We start from the raw sequence: 22,521 nt of genomic DNA on the forward strand, positions 1-22,521 counted from the left end.
GGTGTTGCAAGAGAGTGTGACCCGTACCTTCCACAATAAAAAACAAGAAATTCATCAAATCTCTTCAATGGCTTACGAGGAGTTTTGTGGTATATGTAGAAGTAGTACCTTCAGCAAGCGGGGATGACGTCGAAACAATTAGTGAAGCCCATCCTTCGATGGCTATCATAACAATAGAAACCTCAATACCATAGAGGTACACTAGGCTCCAATGTAATAAACCTTGCATAATATTCCTCCATACGCGATACATCGAGATTACAGAACAATACACAGACGCAACAAAGAACCATAAAACTCACATTGCTTCCGATTTTTTCTATAATTTACATCGTAATTTATTTTCCCATTACATTATACTTCCTCAACATTCATTACAAGTGTTTACTTCTATCTGTGTATAATGTACAAATTAAAAATTATATGTTAATGTCAAAACATATTCAATATTGCGTGAACAAAATTTCTTATGCCAATTTTTTTATATTATTTGGAATCGGGAACCAATCGTCTCATGTCCAGGCTACTTCAGTGTTGGGTCAGCTGGATTGACTGCCGAAAACAGCAAGCGTCGCAAATATGTCGGTCTCAGTGAGTCTTACATCAGACGCCTCTGTTTGTGGGCACCAGGGCGCGTAGAATGTTTAATACTATAGTACTATCTATGCGTTTTAATAGAGCTACTGGAAACTCAAGCGCTGGCAGCTATTTCGGTCAACGGATCCGCCTAGCTATCCAATGCGGGAATGCTACTAGTATGAGGAATCACAAGAGCATTACCGACATTATAAAAGCGTCAAATAAACATACATATGAAGTGAAACCGTCAACACAGACCAGAGACACCGTAGTAGACAGTCAATAATTGTACATATTGCTTCACCGACACTTTTTACGACTTATTCCATAAATAAATTGTGACTTAAAAAAAATGTCAATCTATTATTATGTTAGGATATCATCCCCACCATCTGGATATATGGCGTTCCTCCACATTGCAGATTTCAAGGAAATTTCTGCCACGTAGAACCAATCTGCATAATGAGCTTCCTTGTGCGTTCTTTTCAGAACGAAACGACATTTATCTATAGAGCTGGCAACGCTCCTGTGATTCTTCTGGTGTCGCAAGAGAATGTGGGCGGCGGTGATCACTTAACATCATATGACCCGTACGCTCGTTTGTCCTCCCTTCCAAAAAAAACGATAACAAGCTACATTTTGACTAATCGTTTCTTAACGCCTTTTTGAATAAATTATTCTTAGAAAATTTATTACATTAGGCGTTCTTTGTTAATGTTATGTATGTTTGATAATGTTATGTATGTAGATATGCACATAAGTGAATTTGCTAAAAACTGTCATAATCATTATGTTAACACCAGGAACATACATAAACTTATAATGCCTACTACTCGGCGAAATCGAGTTTAAGTCTTTTGTGGGGCGTTGTATATGCTTTCACAACAAAAAAATGTTCTAAACAAATGTATTACGAAATTCAAAAGAATTATTAAAAGACGTTTGTGTGGTAAAGGATATGACATAAAAATTTAGAATTTCTTAATGATACCACTGATTGGGAATGGAGCGACCGCCCTTAGGCTATTAAATAATAAGTTCAATTGTACGATGTTACTTTTTTACCATATTTTTTATGAAAAAAAAAAAGAATCCCGCTGAGGTTGTTGCGCCCGTTCTTCTCAGGTCTGAGGCATACTATTTCGAAAGTGTGGTAGTTTTTGACTTTCAATAAGTGATATCATATCCTATTTTGAATAAAAATATTTGGATTTAAATTTGCTTCAGTGTGTGAGATAACTAACAACTTGGGAATTTCCGCTAGTATCTAATGAAACATTTATATTTCTCTGTTTAAAAATAACTCTGTGTCGCCTAAAGTGATCCACTTACGAACACGTAGGGACAATAAAAGCTCTCCATTATAATCGTTAGCTCTTTGTGATTTATTCGGAACACCTTGATCCAATTTCTATCTCTTTGTATTTATCACACCGATAAACTAACAATAAGAATACGATACTCTGTGTAGGTTCAGTGTATTTTATTTTAATCACTCTTTGCAGTTGGCTGTCAGAAAACAGACACTACAGCTGTTTGAATAACGTTATATTCTTATAGAATACATAAGCATTTAAAAATATTTAATGTTCGAACTTTCGAATACGGAACTAATTACAGCTAAATGAGTAATCTATAATGTTCGAGTAACCCGCAACGATAGAAATATTATAAGCAAACCAATCACGTGCGAGTTAGATGAGATAGCTTCGGTAGCGCAATGGTTACAACTGTTGACACATTATCCGCCACGTACCAATCTGTTTTCGAATTTCGAATTCATTTAAACGTATTCTTTTATTTTTTTATTCGTCGTTTTATAGGACCGGCAACTAGCTGTATTACAGCATAGTACGTCATTGTTGGTGTAATAAAAAAGTTTAAATGAATTTTTCAATACAAATTAATTATTATTATAAACTAGTCTATATTTGATAAAAATATGTGTTAATTATATACTTTTGTGACATTAAATTTGTTTGTACATACGTACTAAAGGAATTATTAAATTAAAATATATTATAATATCTTTAAATTTAAAGTTTATTAATATTAATGATAGAATTGTGAAATCCGACATGTTTCAGTATAACAGTAGTGTGTTGGTATTAAGACAACTCTGTAACATATTTTGCATGTCAACTGACGAAACAAATTGGATTATTAATAATAGTATGTTAACATCTTAACTACAATATTTCTTGCAGATGAAATTTCATTTCATTTCAAAGATTAGAATACGTAAAAGAAACATTTATTTTGCGAAACAGACATTATATTTATATAAGCCCTCTAATACTTGGTACTCTTAACCTCTTTTAATACATCTCCGATTTTCCCCTTACGTTGGAATGTTAGGTTTTTGCAGCGGTGGATTTACACTAGGGGCAGTTGGGTCAAGTGCCCAGGGCGGCAAAAAATTGAAAGTGAAAAAATATTTTTGTCTCATCAAGATTCCTCATTATAATGAATTAATTTTGTTTAATCGACCAATTTGCAATTCAAAAAATCAGACGTGTTTGCCTGTGAAAAAATTGATGTAATATTTTATGTAACAGTTTAATGAGTCGCCCTTAGTGCCAAATTTATAATTGTTAGAAAAAAAACAACGCAAAAAAAAAAATATTCATGTATATATAATCATATAATAAAGTTTCTGCAATAAATTAGTTATTTTAGTTTTGAAAAATAAAATATATAAGCTATAAGTTTATGTAAAATTCCGGTATTGGATCGGATTTTTTTCCGGTGCCCAGGGGCGGCATTAAATTTAAATCCGGCCCTGGGTTTTTGACATAATTTCACAAAGTCCATACAACTAGGACACTTAAATGATTGGCAATTCACAACGTTTCGATATTTTATTATAATTTCGACTGCAAAAGCTTTTATTTAGTAATACAATCAATCTCATATATTTTAAATCGCTTGTAGGCCTCAATATTTTTTAGCATTTAAAATAAAAGTGCAATTTCATACACACAAACATGGTTTAATCTGTGTATATATATGTTATTTAATTTCAAAAATACTTATAATTATTCATTATTAAAGTTAAATAATGCGATAATAAATTGAATAAAAATGATATAATAAAGAAGTTATTTAAACAAGATGAGTGATGTAAAAGGGATGGCGTAATACCGCTTTAAGGAAAACGAAGACAGGTAGTGTTTAGCATTTGTTCGTAAGTGAAAACATAAGTACATCACTTAAGGCTACATTAGACGACGTCTCGAATTCGTTGCTGAGCGCAGCTTAAATACTTGCTATCTCATCCAACACCATGTGCGAAAGTGATAGATGAAAATTTTTAGAATATTTAAGTAACTAATCTTTCTCTGTATGGTTACAGTTTTGCCATTTTCAAATTTCATAAGTTATTTATTTACGCGCAAAGATACGTTAAAATTACTGTTCAAATGTTTTTTCTTAGTTTCGACGTCTATAATTTTCAACACATTAATTTCTTATTTTTTTTGTTTCTATAGAAGTCTAGATAATAAAAATAATATAATAATATCACAAATAAATATGTACTACTTTCATTCTAAACGTACATCGTAAATCGGGGTAGTAATCACTATTCTACGTTTGAATCGAAGAATGTCCGACTAGGGCAACCTTAATGTCAAAATGCGTCCCATTTGCGACACATTCGAGTCACGCGATTAAATTTACGCTAAGATTGATTTTGTAATAATATTTATAGTTATAGGAAATAATAAGATGCACTTACATGGTAAGTACTTAAGTATACAAGACCTGCTGTGGAATTTACCAAGATCTAATGGTATTGGTAAAGGGCTCCTGTTTCCGCAATTAGATCGCTTAGTTGGGTCCATTCCATTTTGCGTGCAGTGTTAGCCAGTAATTCCAACCAGCCCAGCTCCTCCCAGAAGTTCAGAACACTCCTGGGGTGTTCGCAGACTTCCTGGAGCGACCTTTTATTTACTAAGGTTTTTGCCCGTTGGTTGGCCACCCCAGCACATTCCAGGACTACATGAGTGACCGTTTCAACCTCGGTTAGACATCCCCTGCACCTAGGACTGTTCGTAACGACGACCATGATTCGGATGTCGTGTCTATTAGGGCTAATAAGTCGACGTGTCAGTTTGGGCGAAAGTGCAGGAATCGATCCTTTCGACTGTCTACAGCCTGAGACATTTGTCCATCAGGTTCTGTGTAGGTTGTTGGGGAGAGAGCGTATCCATGACCGCATTTGGCTGAAGGGTAGCGGCAGGAGTAGCCCTGGGCCAGCCACTTGGGTCGCCGACCCCCGCCTTGCAAGTTCATCCGCTGCATCGTTCCCCAACGAACCGCTGTGTCCTTTGGTGCATGGCAGAGTTACCCAGTTTTTAGAGGCAACTCGTTCTAAGGATCGGTGACACTCGTATATCAGCGCTGTGTTATAGGTGTTGCTCCCCAGCGCAATCAGTACCACCATACTATCGGATAGAATACGGATATAATATCCATGTACTTTCCTTCTTAGTATCACGTCTGCAGCTTCCTTGATGGCTATGCATTCGCATTGGAATATGGAGCTGTGTGTGCCTAAGGGTATAGAGGTGTGTATATTCAGTTCCTGTGAGAAGATGCCAGCTCCAGTTCCGGCTGCCATTTTGGAATTGTCTGTGTAAATTCTTAGTTCAATTCCAAGATCTATAATCGTTAGCGCTTTAGAAACCTACAATAATAAAATAATAAAAATTTTCTTTTCTTCAAGCCAAATATTTTGAAGCTCCTTTTTCTGTTTCAGATAGAATTTATGGATCAATATTTAAACTTTGGATTTCAATTTATATTTGAATTTAAATTTTCATTTTACGAAAATAAAGAATCCGATTGATTGATTAATATTATGTGACGGGGTCAATATGATCAAATTTTTAAATCGAATAATAACATGCTACCAATCAATGACAGAAATAGCTATAAAATGATTGTAACTAGGTTGACATCATACCAGCTATAACCAATAGATAATGCCAAATAGTATAATGTAATGCCACAGGATCCTTGCGGTTTTTGGTGAAAGTGCAAAATATTGCGTGTTTACTTTGGTAACCGGGGAAACACATCGGTACCACAAGAGTGATGTATTCAAGACACGAATAGATTAACGCTCTTCGCTTTCCATTGTGTGATATGAATTGCAAGTTGATCACTGATCTTTCTGCTTATTGCATAATTATTATAAGAGTTTGTCATCTGCTGTAATGAATTTCTATAACCTAGAAAACAGCGCATAACTAAAATTACATTTAACACTATTTTTATATAATATAATACTTTTGTAAACATTGTTTTAATTTCCATGACTTCCTTTCGGATGTGTCTATTTTTGTTTTTATATGTAAGCGGTGATACTAGTATACACAGCGGTTTATGAAACGATTATAATACAAAGTGTTCGCGATGAACAAAAGAAAGATTGATATCTTCTTAAAGATTTATATTTCGTCTGTCTCTCTTCTGTTCTCTCTTCTTCTCTGTCGTGTGCAAGTAGTTGAAGTAGAAGAGTGAATGAATGTATGTTGTCTTTGACAGATAGATGAAGGATGAAGTATGATTGTCAGAGTAGGCAAATGGAGTAATATTAGAGTAATTGTAAGATAGGTTTAGATGTATGACTCGATATAATAATAAATTAAACTTAATCCAGTCGCCGATAGGAAATCTGGCGTCGACACAAAGGTTTACATATATAGTTATAGTGTCCTCTCTTTTTTCTTTTATAAGAAATTAAATAGTATAAAGTGTTTTATCTTGTTATTGTCATCTTATCCTATTATTATCTTGTTATCTTATTATCCCATTAATTCGTGTCACTACCGGTGGCTGCCACTCGAGAACCTTCTGTACCCATCGATAATCGGTTCTGCAACGCCACTGTTGGTAGAAATAGGTAATTTTGATTTTCTAAAATAATTAAAGTTAACGTTCATTATTTAATACTATTATGATATTAGTGTCATTTTAACCTAAGTGAATAAATCGAACTGTTATTCACTCAGGTCAAAATGAATGAATTAATTAATTGTGACTAATGAATCAACACGTCTTCTTAAACCGAAAGATGTGCCTTGTAGGGAAATATTAAATATTAAAAGTTATGGTAAGTGTTATATTTTTCGCTTTGATACAGAAGTCCAAAAATAAAAACTAAACAATGGTATTTAACTCCTAAGATTAAGGATTGCTCTCCGCTTTTATTAATTTCAATGTAAAATAACACGAAGCGTATGTTACAAGATGCCACGCACACAAGCATCTAATAGTTGCCGCAATAAGGAAGCTATTGTTCTTAGGTAATGCGGTATCTAGTTGTAGCGCAACGGACACCAATCCTTAATCTAAGTTTAACTCAAATTATGATCTGAATCGATTTAACGTCGGTGACTAACGTGACATTGGCATTTCTATGTAAATAAGTGGGCGGGTATGTATCTTGTTTAGTACACGTGTTGGTTAAGCAAAATTGACAGGTCATATTGTATGGGTGGTAATATTGTTAACAATGGAGCTCAGATGGCTGAGAACAAATAATGTAATCAAAATAATAGAAACTTGTAATATTCTAATATCAGGTTCATATGAGCTGGTATCACTATTAAACGAACTCGAATTATTATATCTATAGACTTACCGCCTTATTCAATATAAAACGCTAATTGAAGTATAAACCTATATTAGTTAAAATGTGTTTTAAGCCTATGGACCGTTCGGTAAAATTTCTTATTCATAATCGTTGATAAACCTCCGATAACTAATAGGTGTCTTTAGTACGCAATGTTGCCATTTCGTACGAAAAACGTGATTTTAACTGATTTAACGAGGAACTGTCTATAGAAACAGACATCTTGTCAATGTCAATGACTTGTGGTTGTCAAAAGTCGATGTCAAAATCAGTTCAAACTTCAAAAAACTAATTTTGAAAAGTGGGCCTAGTGTGCTGTAGGTTGGTAATGATAACAGCTAATAACAGCTATGAACTGACTAACATCAAAAAACGAACGTGAAATACGAGACGGCTGATCGATGTCGGCCATCTTTTTGCCAACGAGGGCTTAAAATAAGTTTAAAGAAAGGGTCCAAGCTACTGTAAGTTACATCAGCTTTATCGAAGAGATAATGAGCGTTTTAGCTCAAATTAATACCATTTTTTAACAAGTGTCTATTAACGATTTTTAAACCACCGAAAAGTCATTATGAATACCGGCCGTTCCCAATATACTATCTATAGATAGAGATAAATTACTATCTTCTTCTGTCAGTAATTAGCTGTCAATAATCTGAAGCTGTCCCAATATACACGATAAGTCATTCTTATCGCCTAATATTGGGACGCCTGAAATACAATTTCCATACAAACTTCTATCGCTGGTAAGCTATACGTTGTCCCATTGACAGACAGCGTGTACGGATAAGGTGAGTTACCGTCGATAAGTTTATTGGGACATAAAAGTCAACGATAGTTACGATTTTTATCTCAAGTAGGCCACAACCAGAGATAGACTGAATATTGGGAGCGGCCGTAAGACTGTTACGGCCGTTCCCAATATACTATCTACAGATAGAGATAAATGTCAGTAATTAGCTGTCAATAATCTTAAGCTGCCCCAATATACCCGACTAGCTGACCCGACAGACGTTGTTCTGTTCACTATAAAAAAAAGCCTCGTACGGGTGGAATTTTGTAAAATCGTTGTTGCAGAGATATCGTGATGAGTGACTACATACGTGGAAATCTCTTATATATAGGTATAAGTCATTCTTATCGCCTTATATTGGGACGCATGAATTGCAATTTCCATACAAACTTCTATCGCTGGTAAGCTATACGTTGTCCCATTGACAGACAGCGTGTACGGATAAGGTGAGTTACCATCGATAAGTTTATTGGGACATAAAAGTCAACGATAGTTACGATTTTTATCTCAAGTAGGCCACAACTAGATATAGACTGAATATTAGGAACAGCCGTAAGTCTCTAGCACTCTTACTAACACACAAATTATAACGCGTTACACAACATATTTTCCTTTGTGTTAGTTCAACAATTGTTTGACAAATGTGGCTAATGGCGTAGCATATATAAAATTCTAATGTCAATGTTGTGTTCTTTACACTAGTTCATTGCTTCACATAATTGGTTGACATAATGCTATGCCGATGATACAGCTCTGATCTTACAAGACTCAACATGGCAAAATGTGTTCTGCAAAGCTGATAACGAAATCCTCAAAATATCTAAATGTCTAAAGCATAACTTATTATCCTTAAACATTTCCAAAACCAACTTTGTATGCTTCCACAAATCCCAATCATCATCCCCTCCACCAAATCTTTCCTTAAAAATTCACACCTGCTCTGATGACATATATCCATGTTCTTGTGTTACTCTGAATAGGCTTAATGTTGTTCGGTATCTAGGTCTATACCTAGACCAAAGACTAAACTTTTTCTGACCAAATACAATCTATTTCATCAAGAATTCGTAAAACAATTCATTTTATGAAACTTTTACGGAATGGTTCTAGTAAAGAAACATTACTTCTAGTTTACACCGCACTTTGTTAATCTCTACTTCTCTATTGCATTGTCTTTTGGGGTAATGCTACTAACGGCCGTTTTCAATAACGTATCTCTACTTACGGATAAATTGCTATCACCGTTTAATGACAAGATCTTATCTATCCAATGTTATGTTCAATATAGGTTAGATGTTAGATGATAGGTTATTGAAATGTAAGTAAGTGTAAAAGGATAGATAAATTGTCTACCACTAGTAACTTAAACTAAGGATTGATAGGTTATTGAAAACGGCCATTAAACGACTCTTATTAAAGTAGAGCGGGCACAAAGATCTGTTTTAAAGGTAATGTTTCGTAAACGCTTCCGTTTCCCTACTTATTCGCTACACAAACAGGCTAGGGTTCTTACCGTCAGGCAATTATATATTCAAAAAGCCATACCTTTCTACCATAAAACATTTCAAACAAATTTTTTATTACAAAATAATACAAGAAGAATTAAAATCCCTCATTATCTTGTTAAAACCAGTTTTGCTCAACGTTTTCCTGCATTTGCCTTTCCTTATTTATTTAGTCAAGTAAATAAGCTCCAAAATATTACTAATATGTCTAAATATGAATTTAAACAGAAAACTAAGGATATACTACATTCCCTAGACCACGACTCTACCGAAGCCTTGCTTAAAATAACCCACTAAGATTTTTCAAAACGCACACTCACACATACTCACTGCTAAAATCATAAATAAATAGTATGTACGTGCTTAAACACATAAATAATGGTTACATAAAACATATTATATTACTTTAAGAAAGGAGTACTTTACTTCTATCAAATATTTCAGAACTCATTTATTTAATTTGAGCTCACTCATGAACCTGTTTTGTAACTTAATTGTATCTGTACGTACACTTGTTTTCCGCGTTACAGGCATGCCTAGTGCGGAAAGCGCTGCTAATTTTGTATTTCATTGTATCCATTTTTGTCAATAAATATATTTCATTTTCATTTCATTTCATTCACTTTTGAAACTACTGAAATGAGAATGAAAAAATACAATCGACATAAGACTGTGTCGTCGACATAATCGTGTGTTTAATTAAAAGGATAAAAGGATTGGATACTAGTACGATTGATTGACTAACATAAACTTGTTATGCTTACCACTCGGTTAACGTTCCGTTACTGTTCCCAATATTCAGTCTATCTCATACTTCAGATAAAAATCTTAACTATAATCGGTAACTCACCTTATCCGTACACGCTGTCTGTCAATGGGAGGACGTATAGCTTACCAGCGATAGAAGTTTGTATGGAAATTGCAATTCACGCGTCCCAATATAAGGCGATAAGAATGGCTTATCGGGTATATTGGGACAGCTTCAGATTATTGACAGCCAATTACTGACACTAGAAGGTTATTTGTCTGTATCTGTAGATAGTATATTGGGAACAGCCGTTAGTCGAGTTAGTAAGTCTTAACTTAAGTTTATTGGGCGATGCTTTTAAAACATGATCCCAGAAAATTACCAAAACAAATGTTTTACCAAATTCAAACGAATTGTTAGGAAACCTTTACCACTGTTATTATAGCATAAATAATTTTCTTAATGATAACATAGGCTGGGAATGGATGGAACGCCCTCAGGCTATTTAATTATAAATACTACGATACTACATACATTGTAACTAAATTTAAAAAAAACCCCGCTGAGTTCCTTGCGCCAGTTCTTCTCACGTCTGAGGCATACTATTTCAAAAAGGTGGTAGTTTTTGACGTCCAATAAGTGAATTTAAATCCTATATTAGATTCAGCACCTTAAAAACTAATTTTTTTAGTATATTACATTGAGTTGTTTGTATGTTCTTGCCGCAAACTCAATTTTTCCGAACATATGGTAAATTCAGTAATTTAAAAGAAATATTTATAGTGATAGACCAGGATCGATAATTTTTGAAACCAAAAAAAATTACAGTAGGATCAAACCCATTGGTAAAGGACGAGAATATAACAAAAATTAAGGGAAAAATATATTACGGGCAGTTTTAGGGTAAAAAACGGTTTATCTCGATTTCCGGCAAAACTACAAGTCCTATGACAAAAAGCTAATTGGCAAAGTTGTAGGTAATAAAGAGATCTACAACTTTTGTAATTACACTTTTTTCACATAACCTCAAAATTTAGGTGAAAAATACAAAAATCAAGTTTTTGGTTTTTTATTTATCTTTATCAAAAATCTTACCTTATTATGTCCCAAATACACTGTAATTTATTTAATTTAAAATAATTATTTTTTCGTCTTATTTTAACTTAATATCAAAAAAGCACCCTAATTTTCAATCGAAAATTCTGACGTTAAAATATCAGCTTTTTTCAAAAAGTTTGGGGACTTCTTGTTCGTTGAAATATCTACTTTCTGATGGTGTAAAAAAATATAAATTACAATTGTAAATTTTCAGAAAATTTAAGTCCAACAAAAGGCATTTGATAAAGAATTCACACCTGTTATTAAGTAGCACCATAATAATATGGATCGCGCTGACGGGAGTGTTCGGTGGGTCAATATCCTTTCTGAGGGTAGCTCTCCTGGCGATGTGCTTCCATTTCTGACGGTTAGAGGCGTTGCGAGTACACTGGACTATGGTGGACTCAGTAGCCTTTGTGATGGCGTCTATCCAGCGGGTTGGCGATCGACCGCGTGCTCTCTTGCCTTCCACCTGGCCCTGAACTACCAGTCTCTCCATCGAGTTCTCATTTCTAGAGACGTGACCAAAGAACTTCAGTATTCTTAGTTGCACAATTGACGATAGTCTGTCTTTAATACGAAGCTCTTTGAGGATGGATACATTGGTGCGAAATGCCGTCCACGGGATCTTTAGGAGGCGTCTCCAGCACCACATCTCTAATGCATCGATTTTACGGCGGTCCTGCAGTCTCAGAGACCAAGTTTCGGCTCCATAAAGAGCTAGTACAAGTACAGAGTATAGAAGACAGATGACTCGTATTACAGGCGTGTGCTTATGAGCTTGAGTGCGTGCATATTATTAGTTAATGTGAATTGCATTAATATAAGCCCTTACTGGCAGATAACTTTTAGATTTTCCATTTGTTAATCACTACGTTGGTATTCCAGATAATTTGGGCAGCGCACGGAGGTAACGGTTATAATTGTCCCTACGGCCAGAACTGCGCTTTTGAACCCGCGCCCCCGGGAAGATCACCACCATGTGCTCAACCCGGCCTGACCTACTGCCTTCACCCTGAACCATACCCTGAGTAAGTCACTATACTATGTACATCTACAGTCTTATAAACGCAAGGAAAAGTTACTCCAAGTTTAGAATTACTTTTTTTTATGATTATAAGGGACGACACGATTAGGACGTTCAGCTGATGGTAATTGATGCGACCTACCCATTACTATGCAGTGCTGCTCAGGAATCTTGAAAAACCCACAAACTCTGAGCGGCACTACAATTGCGCTCGCCTTGAAACATAAGATGTTAAGTCTCATTTGCCCAGTAATTTCACTAGCTACAGCGCCCTTCAGACCGAAACACAGTAATGTTTACACATAACTGCTTCACGACAGAAATAGGCGCCTATACTTCTCCCTGTTATGTAATTCTGAAGTGACAAAGGTAAGATAGAGACAAATAGTTTTAAATTTGGATTAACTTAAATATGTATTTATTAATAACCCATCTATAATCTAGAGAAAAGAAAAATAAATCTTCGATTCACAGTCTGTAAACACCACTACCCATTCTCCCTTGAAAACACCTGAGGAATTACTAAAGCATTGCCGGCCCTTCAAAAGTTTGACAATATTTTACGTTTTGTATTTATTGTATTTACTATTAATATATAAAACCTTTGATTATAAATTTGCGCACAAATAACATTGTTTTTAACGTTATCTTACACCATGTGTTTCTTATTAAGGTATCGTGTAAATGATAGATATATTTGAATCGTTGCACTTGGATAAGAAAATGTATGTAAGTAGTAAATGAAAGTTTTGTTGTCCTGTATTATCAGTGCTAACTAACAGATTGACATACGAGAGATAGAGATAGAGAGAGAGACGATTCAGTGATACTTAATTATTAAATCAATGTATTGGTTTTATTTATATACAAGATAGTTAAGGAGTAGCACTATAAAGCTTTAAAAGTTTATGCACATGATCGGATTTGGTACGGCCGAGCCATTGGACGTAGTCTGGTAGCGGACTATATTCGATGGTATGTCATGTTGTCCATCGAACTAAATTATAATTTTTATCATCCGGATCGTACCGGACCAATTGATACGAGGCGTCCACCGTCTGATGGTCCGGCCGTACCAAATCCGATCATGTATTAAGGTTTTAATACTGCCCTCCCTGTACGAATTCATCCTGCTTTCGAGAGAAGCTCAGTGCCTCCTTAATAAATTAATATATATATTCATATCATCAATTGTTACGAGAGAATAAAAAACCATAGAGCATAGGCGAATATAATCTTCTAGATTAGATATGCTCTATGGTTTTTGATTCTCTCGATAAAGACACAATAATAATCGATATAATTCTCGATAAAGAATATTTTAAAAAAGCAACTGATATTAGTTGTAATAAGAAAGAACTGACAAACCTTTTAGGATTTAATATAAAACTGCTTTCACAACTTTAGATTTATTAAAAATTAACGGGCCTTATGATATGAAAGTTTGTCATTTTAATTAATTTTATTAATTTTAATGACTACTTAGTAAAAGCTATTAATTTTAATTTATTGTGGTATTATATAATCTATCTCATATATGTTAATTTTGAACAGAACTTGTACGAAACAAGTTATTATTAACTTAGAAGTTAATTTGAATTTGAGTTTTATTCGAGAGAAAAGGATGTACTTAAAGTACATTACAATTTGGTGCCAATCATACCATTGAGGTATTGATATTTTTTTATTATTTTGTCAAAGCTTAGACAAGACTTAACAGAAAATAACGGATAGAAATATGCTGACAAAGTCGGGTATGCCAAACAAAGCATAGAAGAGACAAGAACATCGCTAACGGAGATACAGGAAGATAGAAAAGGAAAGCGAATATATTCGCGTTAATGTAACCTATTTTGATTGACAAGTCGTAAACAGTCACCCACTTGAGGTTATCTATCAGGTCGTAATTAAAATAGCTTACTGTAAAAGTAGTTAGTATTATTATTGTGTGACTAGTACCTATAATCTATATTATTACTAAGCTTTCAAATTGTACCTATTAATTTGACATATGTAATTATTTTTATAGAAAACTACACTAGTGCATTAAGTTAACCCTCTTGTATTGTTAGTGTAAAATTGAAATTATATAAATAAATAAATAGTAGTAAATAAATCTTCAGAATGAAGAATCGATTAAGTTGTGATAGTGCAGGGCCAGGTGGAGTGGAAAAGAGCGAGAAAACGCTCACCCACGCGATGGACGGATCTGATCCATCAAAAGTGGAGGAGCATCGCGAGGGAGGCAGTGCGACCAACGGCGACTAATGTTGCGTCATCTTGGCAACCATGACAACTCTGACAAGAGTGACCGATGGAGAAGAAGAGTAAATAAATAAATAATAGTTAAACAGTACATATATTACATTTCAGGCAAGTGATCAGAAAGCTCGTGCAGGCTGGACAGTATGACATCAGCACTCTGTTGTCGGACGAGAGCCGAGACGAGTTCAACGCCAACAAGAAAGGCTCCTACCCATACGGCTACGGTCCCAACTCTCTCCCCCACGTCGACCAGATATCCCTGGTCGATGACACGCTCGACTATCACAAGAACTACAACACTAAGTTTCATGCAAGATTTAATCATGGTAAGAAATTTTATATTTTTATTATTTATTTGCTACCACACTAGTCCATCAATTTCAAAGAAAGGGCGAACCCCTGAAGCCTCAGAAAACAATTTTGGAATACAGATCTAATATAAATCCTGAATAGTAGCGATTGTTTAAAGAAAAAAGTTCATGGTAGTTAGATAACATATACATATACACAAAATATTCAAGGAACCGCTCAGAATGTTATTTTTTTTAATTCCTTGATTTGCCATAAACTGTGCCACCATATAATTACTATACATTTCATCTTTATATATATAAAGCCATCACATACAGTACATCGTGGAAACCCCGATAATATATCGTATATATGCTCTGTGAACGGCTGGGTCACCTGGCGCTGCGTAGAGACATCGCTTTGTGTCCTCATTGTGTGTCCTCAACCGCATTTATCACGGGAGTGTTCCGAAGAGCTGTTTCACCTGATTCATGCCACCGAATTCCACCTTCGCACAATAAGCCAAAAGTTAAGATTTCATCCCCACCATCTGGATGTGTGGCGGTCCTCCACAGTGCGGTTTTCAAGGAGCTTTCTTAAGCTGTGGAATGAACCTCCTTGTGCGGTGTTTCCGGGACGATACGACATGGGTACCTTCAAAAAAGCTCGTACACCTTTTTTAAAGGCCGGCAACGCTCCTGTGAGTCCTCTGGTGTTGCAAGAGTATGTGGGCGGCCGTGATCACTTAACACCAGGTGACCCGTACGCTCGTTTGTCCTCCTTTTTTCATTAAAAAATATATATAAAAGTCTTGATGAAAAGCTTAAAATCGTTGAGTGTCAGTTAGGATAAAAATCTATTCTAGTCAAACATTTACCATAGAATTACATTGAAATTGAGGTTTGTTCACTAGAACGTGCCACACAGAATACAAGCAGTTCGTCTACTTGTAATATAAATATAAGTATAAAGCCTTTACAGTATTCTTTGATTAAAACTGTTTTTAATGTTTTTTTTTTATGAAAATAAGTGACGAGACGAGCAGGACGTTCAGCCGATTGTAATTGATATGCCCTACCTATAATGCAGTGCCGCTCAGAATTCTTGAAAAACCCAAAAATTCTGAGCGGCACTACAATTGCGCTCGTCACCCTGAGACATAAGATGTTACGTCTCATTTGCCCAGTAATTTCACTAGCTACGGCGCCCTTCAGACCGAAACACAGTAATGTTTACAAATTACTGCTTCACGGAAGAAATAGGCGCCGTTGTGGTACCCATAATCTAGCCGGTTTCCTGAGCAAAGGAGCATCCCACTGGTAAAATTTGTTTAAAAAAAAAGTGTTTTTAATGTTGTATTATAGTCATGGTCATCGCTCAAAAGTAGCCGTAGAGGAACTTACATAATACTTTTGTAAACATTACACTTTTGTGTTTGAGTGACATGAACTTAACTAATCTATGTTATAAATGTACCAAAATTCAACTTAATTGATGCAGTTAGTAGTAAGAGCTTGAAGTGTTGCTGTATCCAGTGTTTGTCTTAAATAAAGATATACTTTAGTTTTAAAAATTTCTGTAACAACACAGACACACGAGTAACCCTAGAAGGATTCCGTGATTTTTCACTTGGAATTACGGAACCCTAAAACGCTTAACTTACCATGAATTTAGAATATCATCGATTTTTTTTGACTTTATGATTATTTTACCGAAAAAATAATATAAGCGTTACAAATTTTAATATTACCATTTGTTTTACCAGTTCTGGCTCCTTTGTACAGGCCGCCGGTTAGATTATGGGTACCACAACGGCGCCGTAGCTAGTAAAATTACTGGGCAAATGAGACTTAACATCTGATGTCTCAAGGTTCTCGATCGTAGTTGTAGAGCCGCTCAGAATTTTTGGATTGTTCAAGAATCCTAAGTGGCATTGTATTGTAATGGGCAGGATATATTAATTACCATCAGCTGAGCGTCCTGCTCGTCTCGCTCCATATTATCATAATAAAAAGTTCTTTTTTGTTTTCAGACATATATTCAGAGAAGACTCCTCTACAGCCTCCGTCCCCAATCGAACCAAGCCCATACAACATAAAGGCTTACCAAGCGGCCAACTATTCTAAGTTCGGGTTCCAAGGGTACCACCACAGTTCCCCGAACTATTGGAACCCCAGTTACGACAAGGCGTTGAGCTCAAATAGCGTCACGCCTAATCTGGGGATTTACAACCCAAATTACTTTAACACTCCCAACTTCTACCCGAACTACGACTCTGATTGGTTTAGACAGGCGTCTAGTGGCGTAACACATTATAACCCAAACGAATGGTGGAAGTAAGTAATTTGTTATTATACTCATTCCAAAACTAGTTAAATTATCCTACATTTGCATTTTTGTTTTTGAAATTAATATTAAACTTTTTTTAACAAGTTTTTTAGACAACGGGAGCCCGATGACTAAAACTCTATTATCTTTTGTACCTTATAGCCTTCAACATTTAAAGACGTGTAAATTTGACAGAGTATGTATTACTCTTGCCGCTATGCCAGAGTTTGCCACTGTGCGACTCACACTTAGCTGTTTTATTTTTATTTCATAGGTAAATTTATTGAAGTAGGCGTTACTTTGCGGAAATCCATAAAATGAGTCTCGTGCCAGATTTTGGCGAGACAACACCTCCTGAGGATGCCTCGTGTAGAGGCGAAACACGTGTCGAATTGTTTGAAAACAAATATTGGCGGAATTAACACTAAAGAAAACTTAGATCATTTGTATATTTCATAGGATTCAATTTGAAATCTTATTCATTTCTTAAATTAAGTTGCCTACATTACTCCTTATAACATCTCATTGATATTATATGTATATTATTATATTCACCAGTGGGAGGCTCCTTTGCACAGGATGCCAGCTAGATTATGCGTACCACAACGGCCCCTATTTCTGCCATGAAGCAGTAATGTGTAAGCATTACTGTGTTTCGGTTTGACGGGTGCCGTAGCTAGTGAAATTACTGGGCAAATGAGACTTAACGTCTTATGTCTTAAGGTGACGAGCGCAATTGTAGTGCCGAGCACCACGGCATTGTAATGGGCGGGGCGTATTAATTACCATCAGCTTAACGTCATGATCGTCTCGTCCCTTAATGTCATAAAAAAATATGGCGTCTTTTAATATATACAACATTATATAAAATTAGGTAAGGCAATATAATGCATATTAAGGTAAAATTTTATTAATAAAATAAATTCTGAAAGTTAAAATAAAAAATCAATCTCACATGTATTTAATAATTAAGTTTTGGGTGGCGGTTACCATCTATTATTACCGTACTTACCCATTGATGATGTAAATAAGTAATTTTGAAATCATTTAATTAATAATACTCGCGAACATTTCAGATACATCTCTCCATCCAACTCTCACTCGGACGTGACGATAGAGAGATCGGTATCGTTTCCCCCGCGGACCCTGACTCATGGAAGACGACGGAGGAACGCTGAGCTCGTCGAGGCGGCTGCAGCAGCTAAGGGAACCCTCACCGGCGCTGAAGCACTCAGGATAGCTTTGGGTCTTGCCAGGTCTGATAAACAGTCTCAGTCATATTTTGTTATAAAAAATCACACATAATCAAATCAAATCAAAATCACTTTATTCCTGTAGGTCAGTGAAATAACACTTAATAAGTAATGTCAATGTCAAAAGTTTTCTTTATTTACCATTACCACTACTTTGGAAAATGTTGAACTTTAATGAAAAGATGTGGCAAGAAACTCATTGCCCCTCTATTAGATCAACATTAAAAATTATATGCAAAGTGATGCAACAAAAATATTCAGACGTCAAATACTAAATACCTTACACGGGAAAGTCGAAAAAAGCAAATGTAAGTTAATAAGTAAAAAAAATATTTTAACAAAAAACAACCGACTTCAAAAACACTATTCCAAAACAATAGATATAATATGCACTAAAAAGTAGAAAAATAATTGCGTATTTTTATACAATTTAATTAATAAATCTAATTCTTGTTACGATTATTGTTATTTTTGGAATCGGTGTCCTTCCGCCGCGACCCGCTCTCGCCTCTCGCCTCCTCACGACTCAAGCACATCTCACCTATAACTATATAGTTGTAGGCGAGATGTGTAGATGTCTACATATGTATGAAGTTACAAACCTATCTTGGATGACACTGACTCCAAAAATTACAATAATCGTTACTAGAATTAGATTAATTAATTAGATTGTATAAAAATACGCAATTATTTTTCTACTTTTTAGTGCGTATTATATCTATTGTTTTGGAATAGTGTTTCTGAAGTCGGTTGTTTTTTGTTAAAATATTTTTTTACTTATAATTTACTTTTTATTAGAATTTGAAGTACACTAGCAAACAATTTATCTAAATATGTGTAGATATACAAAAATTTTCAATGCAGCAATGAACGTAAGCGCTTCGCAATTTGATTACAGACAGAAATTTTGCCACAGATCGCACCCTTACTGTAAGTCGTTAAGGAGTCCCATTGATCATCATATTCGACTACGACAATTACTTGATCATAACTATGTCATGGTAAATGACTTAAATATCCGGATAGCATAAAAAGATTCGGCCGAGTATCGTTAATTTGCTCCTAAGAATTGAAGAGTTTCGTTCCTTTGTCATTTATTCCGTAATCAGAAACTAACCAAACTCTCACCAAAATATATTTGAAGTATATCATTTCCAATAAGAAGAGAATCATCGAAATCAGTTGGCGCAATATTGAGTTATTTGTACATTTATCATCCACTTTGCTATTACTTAAGACTTTTATGGTTTTCTCATGTATGGCATTGTTAGATCTGGAGCAAATTACAATGGGATCACACGGGAAGCACCAAATAAGAAAAGAATTATCAAAATCGGTTCATCCAGTCGAAAGTTTTGAGGTAACAAACATAAAAAAAGAACATACCGACGAATTGAGAACCTCCTCCTTTTTTGAAGTCGGTTAAAAACAAGAGTTATTGTGTACAGTAGATGCATCAATCCACACACACACCGTAAGTAAATAAAGGCAAAATATGCGAGTATTTTATTAGCGATTATAAAAAAGATATCTAATTAAAAAAATTTGAAACAGAGTAACTGGATAACCCTGCCACCACAAGTAGTACCCGTTCACGAATGATGTTTGGACTCTTTATCGCCTCCCTCGACCATATTTAAAGGAAGGAAACGACCCGCCGCACGTCGCCGCCACTAACAGTGGCATTTGAGCGAGAATAATGAAGCCTGTCACGAGAACTCAACCAAATAACAAAAATGAATTTTCATCTACAATAATATGCAATATTCCTAAATGCTTCTATGCCTCTACTCTACTTTATGGATGATCTTTTTTACTAATGTGGTGAAAGCATTCGCCCCTTATTAGCCGTCTGTGGATTAAGGTCGATGATAAAATCACTCTCAATGATGCATCATTGTGCAACCTCCACCTCCACTGCAATTAATTTAACTAAACTTTTTGTAATTTTAAAGTGATTTCCCTCACTTCCGGGATTAATTATATACATTTGAAAGATTTATATTGTATTGTAAGTATTATAGAAAGAGCGACATCTCTAGTCAATTTCAATGTCAATTTTGATTGATTGAGGTTGAGCAGTTTATCAACTGTAAAGTAGATCCTGTAGATGGAGCCACAACCTGAGGTTTGGACAAGACATACCAAGATTTACGATCCATGTGTCACTTGAATGGTTGGCTAAGTTAGTAAGAGTACTCGGACGGAACCCGAAGGGCGCGGGTTCGAGTCCCGCGTTGTTCATAAATTTTGGTTACAAATTTAATTTGTATAGATTAAAGTATTTGTTAAACATTGCCCTAATGAAAATTAGAATATACTTATATGCCTGAGACAAACAGGCTCAAATGACGGGAATTTGTTTATTTAACTCGCTTTTATTGAGCGTTGTCTGTTGTATTGCATAAAGTGAAGACCCGTCAGCGGAGCGGTCGCGACGTCAGACCGCCAACAACCTGGAGCTGTGCCGCGTACGAACCCAGTTCATAACGCCCCGAGCCGCGCTCAATAACAAGGGGAATTGGCGATACGTCGTCAATATGCCCGATAACATGACACAGCTTGTTCGCGCCGAAATCTGCGCGTGAGTATGCATTAGTTATCCTTCAAATTAAGTGAAGTGTCATCTCATAACATTTCATAGTCTTCTTGTTCGAGATAAACTCAAAAACTACTGCATTCATTTTCATGCTGTTCTTACCAATGTATAGCGTGGTTCTCGAGAAAGGTTTTAGTATATAATTTGTTAAGTTTTAGCATAAATTTGTTGTATACATAGACAATATTTGTTGGAGTCACTGACCTGTATAAATACCACTGAACAGGCTGTTCCATTCCATAATTTCCATTCCAGCAATTTTTTTGTGCCTATTTGAAGCGCCACACTCGAGCGTCCAGAGAACTAATTTTGACGTATAATGCAAATGGCTGCAAAGGAACATACAATACTCTAAATAATTATTGCATTTTGATTTAATTTTGTTCGTTTTCCTTGTTATTTACACTTCAAGAATCAACGTTATAAAATAGGTACACATTTTTTTTATAAATATTTTCCCACCATCTATCGATGTTTGCTTCAATAGTTTTAGTACCGCAGACTCTCGCTACATGACCAACAGCGCCAAAATGGCGAATATCAAACAGGTACAAAAGCACAGACAGCCGCCAGTCTAGTGGTATATAGTAGAGGCCAGTGGTTGGAGGTGTCGGACTAAATAAACCACCTAGGTGCTTTCAACGAAAACGCCGTCTAAGCCCTTTTAGATATATCAAAATAATGTATGGTGGTATTGTGCATCTTATATAGTTCTACAGAAAAGTCCGCGATGATATATGTTTATAACTAAAGGATAACATAGTACATCTATTATAAAACTTTAAAAATTGGCAATTATAAAGCGGTAATGTAAAGGTGTTTACACAAAAACGATATTGATCCTTATCATTTTATTACTACATCATTCAGGAATACGTTTTTGTTTCATTTTTAGCTCATTAACTTTGATTACACATTTCCGATGGCGTTACTACTAATGCCCTGAATACTTACATCATTTTTTTTCTATTAACAGAACAGCGTCTGTCGGGTCACCTAGTTGTCGAGTAAAATATTATTATTGACACACTTTTACAAAAATTATCTTGCCCCAAATAAGGCATATAGCCTGTGTATGGGTTGCAAGACAAAGATATATTCAATACAATTTACTTGCTTAAACATACACAAATACATATAAACATACATAAATACATATGTACATCCATGACTCGGAAACAAACATCCATATTCATCACATAAATGCTTGCACCCACTGGAATTCGAACCCGAGATCTCTAGCTTAGTAGGTAGGATGGCTGACCACTCGGCTATACAGGTCGTCATTAAATTACATTATGCATATATATTTAAAAATCTTCTAATCGATTGTCCTGTTTGAATTTGATATTGATTAATCTTAGCTTTGCGTTTTCTCTTACATCATTTTAC

General features: G+C 35.2%; 1 protein-coding gene across 2 annotated transcripts in view; it reads left to right on the top strand.

Moving 5' to 3' along the window:
* The window catches only part of LOC126973110 (protein spaetzle 5), a 53,616-nt gene that overhangs the window by 29,955 nt on the left and 1,140 nt on the right, over positions 1–22,521 (top strand). Inside the window, exons 3-7 of one of the 2 annotated variants that reach the window (XM_050820251.1) lie at positions 12,255–12,397; positions 14,767–14,984; positions 16,982–17,285; positions 18,354–18,533; positions 20,941–21,114. In XM_050820251.1, the coding sequence (XP_050676208.1) occupies positions 12,255–12,397; positions 14,767–14,984; positions 16,982–17,285; positions 18,354–18,533; positions 20,941–21,114 (1,019 nt within the window). The remainder of the gene's footprint in view (positions 1–12,254; positions 12,398–14,766; positions 14,985–16,981; positions 17,286–18,353; positions 18,534–20,940; positions 21,115–22,521) is intronic. The other variant, XM_050820252.1, reaches the window with a different exon arrangement.

Source organism: Leptidea sinapis, chromosome 28 (genome assembly GCF_905404315.1).
Source record: "Leptidea sinapis chromosome 28, ilLepSina1.1, whole genome shotgun sequence".
NCBI lineage: Eukaryota > Metazoa > Arthropoda > Insecta > Lepidoptera > Pieridae > Leptidea > Leptidea sinapis.